This window comes from Crocuta crocuta, unplaced genomic scaffold (genome assembly GCF_008692635.1).
Source record: "Crocuta crocuta isolate KB4526 unplaced genomic scaffold, BGI_CrCroc_1.0 scaffold647, whole genome shotgun sequence".
Lineage (NCBI taxonomy): Eukaryota > Metazoa > Chordata > Mammalia > Carnivora > Hyaenidae > Crocuta > Crocuta crocuta.
The window spans coordinates 995,853-1,000,175 of NW_027531286.1; the positions used below are offsets into that span (position 1 = coordinate 995,853).

At 64.3% G+C, this 4,323-nt stretch overlaps 2 protein-coding genes across 2 annotated transcripts in view; both read left to right on the forward strand.

The window, feature by feature from the left end:
• The window catches only part of GRK2 (G protein-coupled receptor kinase 2), an 8,834-nt gene extending 7,216 nt beyond the window's left edge, over positions 1-1,618 (forward strand). Inside the window, exons 19-20 of the mRNA XM_077771369.1 lie at positions 111-225; positions 321-1,618. Coding sequence (XP_077627495.1) covers positions 111-225; positions 321-485 — 280 coding nt within the window. The 3' untranslated portion in view covers positions 486-1,618. The remainder of the gene's footprint in view (positions 1-110; positions 226-320) is intronic.
• Positions 780-4,323, forward strand: part of ANKRD13D (ankyrin repeat domain 13D) — a 13,348-nt gene continuing 9,804 nt past the window's right edge. The window contains exons 1-2 of the mRNA XM_077771448.1: positions 780-1,088; positions 1,284-1,350. Of these exons, the coding sequence (XP_077627574.1) occupies positions 780-1,088; positions 1,284-1,350 (376 nt within the window). The remainder of the gene's footprint in view (positions 1,089-1,283; positions 1,351-4,323) is intronic.

Genomic DNA, 4,323 nt, shown 5'->3' on the forward strand with positions numbered 1-4,323 from the left:
CCCGGTAAGCAGCGGCCTGGTGCCCGGGGGAGGGAGGAGCAGGGCTGTGCCGCAGCCGCCAGCCTGTGCCATCCTCAGCGCCCCTCCCCGTGCCTCCCGCCCGCCCCGCAGCAGAGCCTGCTGACCATGGAGGAGATCCAGTCTGTGGAGGAGACGCAGATCAAGGAGCGGAAGTGCCTCCTTCTCAAGATCCGCGGCGGCAAACAGTTCGTGCTGCAGTGTGACGTGAGTGGGGCGGGGGGCCGGCGGCGGGGGGCCGGGCGGGCCCGGGAGGGAGCCTCNCCCCCCACAACACCTGACGGCCCCCCGGGCGCCCGCAGAGTGACCCGGAGCTGGTGCAGTGGAAGAAGGAGCTTCGCGACGCGTACCGCGAGGCCCAGCAGCTGGTGCAGCGCGTGCCCAAGATGAAGAACAAGCCGCGCTCGCCCGTGGTGGAGCTGAGCAAGGTGCCGCTGGTCCAGCGCGGCAGCGCCAACGGCCTCTGAGCCGCCCGCCTTTTATAAACCTCTAATTTATTTTGTCGGATTTTTATTATTTGTTTTCCCGCAAAGCGGAAAAGGTTTTATTTTGTAATTATTGTGATTTCCTGTGGCCCCGGCCTGGCCCAGCCCCCAGGGGGGGCCCCGCTTGCCTTGGCTCCTGCTGCCACCAACCCAGCCACTGTCCAGCTGCCCTCAGCCCCGACCCTCCAGGGGCCTCCCCTCCCCGTGTCTTCCCGTGGTGGCGGCGGGGGGGGGCGGAGCAGCGGCCCCAGCAGCCCTCCTGGCCCTTCCCCAGGGATGACGCCGCACCGCGCTGTGCGCACAGCACCGCAGGGTGGCCCGGCGTCCCCCAGCCCAGGGGAGGCCGCGGCACAGGGCTACTACTTGAATCTTCCCGCCGAAGCCCGTCCTGTGACGGGGGCGCAGTCCTGCACTGTCCTGTCCTCCAGCCAATCGGTGGAGGAGGGGCCCATGATCTCCCTGACCCCAGGCCCAGCCGCAGTGACTCGAGCTCTTGTGCCCTTTGCCCGGGAAGAGCCCCTGTGTCACTGGCCGCCTCCGTTCCCACATTCCCTGGCTGCTGAGGGGCTCTGGCATGGGCAGCAGGTGCCGCTGCCCTCCCCGCAGTCCCCCCTCCTCCCCTGCCAAGCGCCCGGGCTCAGGGACCACAGAAAGGCAGCTGTGGGTTGTGTCACACTGGCCTGGCCTGGCCCTGAGATCTCTGGCCCCCCTCCTGCCCCCGGGGCTGGGCGAGGCCTCATCTGCCCGGCACCGTAGGTGACTGGCCTTGACCCTCAACAGGTCGGGCAGCACAGCACAGCGAGAGGGGCCGGGCAGGGCCAGCCCTCGCCCCCACCCCCTCAGGCTGGTCAGTGTACCCCCCCGGGCTGTCCAGCCCCATAGCCCCATGTCCCGTCAGTGCCACTGCCCACAGGGTGCCACCCCGCCCGCCGCATGCCCCCTTGTGCCAGTCGCGCTGCCGTGTGTGGTGTCGCGCCCCCCTCCCCCTGGGGCTGGGTTGGCGCACCCTCCCTTCCTGTCTACTCACTCCCGGGGGCGCTCCTTTGCCGATTTTTGAATGTGATTTTAAAGAGTGGAAAATGAGACTATGCGTTTTTATAAAAAATGGTGCCTGACTTAGCTGTGTCGGTTCTTTTGTGCCCCACGACCATTCTTGGCCACCGCTGAGCTGGGGCCTGAGGAGAGAGGGTATTGGCAGTGCCGGGTCCCCTCCGCTGCCATGGCGGGCATCCAGGGCCAGCCTCCCTTGGCCCAGTCCCTCCCCGGGCTGGGGCAGGGGGCTCCACGCCTCCTCTCCCGCCCCTCCGACCCATCCCCCCAGCCGAGGGGAATAGATGGGGAAGCTTCACATCACATTTGGACTGACCCACCGAGCATCTCAGCTCGCCAGTCCTTGTGCTGAGGACACCCTTTGGTCAGTCAGGCACCTCTGCCCTTGGGGTCACGCAGCAGCCCCTGGGCCCTTGGCCCTCTCTGGCTTGGCTTTGGCCTCCTCTTGCCTTGCTGTGCAGACCCCAGTAGGGCTTCCTGAGGCCCGAGGGATTCCCCCAGCTTTTGGCCTCTACCCGGAGGCTCTGCTCCACTTCGTTTTCCCCACGTACTTGGCCTACAGGCCCCTCTGCAGCGATGCCAGTTGCTGCCCGTTCTGTGCTGAGCTCTGCTGGGCAGGGCTGAGGGCCCAAATCCAGAGCACAGCAGGTGCAGAAGGAAGGCTGCTGCAGGGAGAGGCTGAGTCTTGGGAGGGAAAGGCCTTTGAGCTGGGCCTGCAGCATCGGGGCGGGGCGTTGGGGAGGATGTCCCTGATGCAGGGAATGGCCGGGCGGTCAGGACTGGCCCAGGTTGGTAGGAGCACTGTGGGAAGGAGCCAGTCCGGGAGGTCCTGAACGCCAGGCTAACCCTGGCCCAGAGCGCAGCGTGCGTTGAGCGATGAAGATGGAAATGGACATCGGGGACTCAGTCAGGCTCCGGGAAGTCCCTGAAGGCTCTGGACAGGCTGCGTGATGAGGGCCAGCTGTAGAACACGTCGCTGATGTCCTCACACATGATGCACGGAGGGAGGCAAAGGCTAGGAAGCAGGGAGGCCAGATGGGAAGAACACTGCCCACCAGGAATGGGCCACACGGGACAAGAGAGGTAGGCGTCTGAGAGGCCACACAGGGAGGTCCGTGCCTGATCTGCCTCACGACACAGCGAGCCAGCCTGGGGAAAGGGTGACTGTGACCAGATCTGGTTTCAGGAATGCTAATGGGATAGAATGGGACACCAGGCATAGAGATGTCCCAGACGGAGCTGAATGCAGTCCTCAGGGTGGCATCAGGGTGACGGTAGAAACAGGCTTTCAGGCAGGGAGAAAGAAGCCTGACTTGGGGGTTGGAGAGGGAGGAGGGGTCCTGGAGAAGGGTTGAGAAAACCATGGAATTAGGGTCACAGGCTGGTGGGGAGTCGTGTTCAGACTGCAGAAACCGGGAGAGGCCGGGCCTGAGAAGCGCAGTTAGATTTCAGTTGAAGCGGCTGGGAGAGGGAGGAGCCCCTTTCAAGAAAGGTGGAGGGTAGAGAGGGCTGCAGCCCGGTGGCCAGCAGGCCCTGGTGTAGACTTCTGGGACGTTCAGAGGCCTTTGAGCTTCTAGAGAACCAAGGACATCACGGTGACCCGACGACACCACAGGGTGGGGCGGCAAAGTGATCCCAGATAGCACAGGAGCCACCTGGCCACAAGAAGAGGGCAGGGTGACAACGGCAACCGGGCCCTCCCAGCCCAGAGAGTCAGCTCAACCTTCTAGATCAAAATACGTAGTTAGTCATTTTACAAATAGGGAGGTGAGAGGTGCCCGGGTGGCTCAGTCGGTTAAGCGTCCAACTTCGGCTCAGGTCGTGATCTTACAGTTCGTGGGTTCGAGCCCCGTGTCAGGCTCTGTGCTGATGGCTCAGAGCCTGGAGGAGCCTGTTTCAGATTCCCTCTGTGTCTCCCTCTCTCTCTGACCCTCCCCTGCTCACACTGTCTCTCTCTCTCTCTCTCTCAGAAATAAATAAAACATTAAAAAAAAAAAAATAGGGAGGCTGAGACCAGATTAGCCTTGGCCAAGCCTGGCGGCTGCCTCCCCATCCACCAACACCAGACCCCAGGCTGAAGCTAGGGTAACGGTGCCAGAGCTCAGGCAGCTAGCTGAGGCCTGCAGCCCCCATTCCAGCGTGGGTGGAGGGGCCGGCCCTGATTTCGAAACTTTCCTTCCTTTCCTGATACTGGCAGCAAAGCGCAGCCTCTGCAAAAGCGGTCTGTGCACGGGGTGAAGGCAGCCATTTAGGGTGGACAGTCCACCAGGAGAGGTCTGGCTCCAGGTCCGCCGCCCCCACCCCCCAGGACTCCCATCCCTGACTGCGGTGCCCCCGCGGCGCGTCTCCCCGCGTGGCCAGCCCAGCCCGTGATGTGGCGACCATGAAACACGCCTAGGTCCCTGGGGAAGGTGCTTTACGCTAAGCTGGGCAGCAGTTAGGGACATCTCCGAGGTGATGGTAAAGGGAGCCAGGGTCTCCCAGCTCACCCGCCCTTACAAGACAAAGTCGGCACCCGCGGCGGGTAGGAAGACCCGGGCACGGGTGCAGGGCAGCGGGGAAAACGCGGATAACCCAAGGACAGCAAGACCAGAGCCCGCTGAGCACGCACGCGCACACGCGCGCGCACGTCCCGGGGGCCCAAGCTCCGCCCCTGGCCGAACCGCCCCGCCCCCGGACTCCCTCCTTCCTTTTCCGGACCCGAAACCCGGGTCTGCGCTGGGCATGGGGCGCCCCCTGCAGGCTGAGGGCGGGGCCGCAGGCTGGCCCG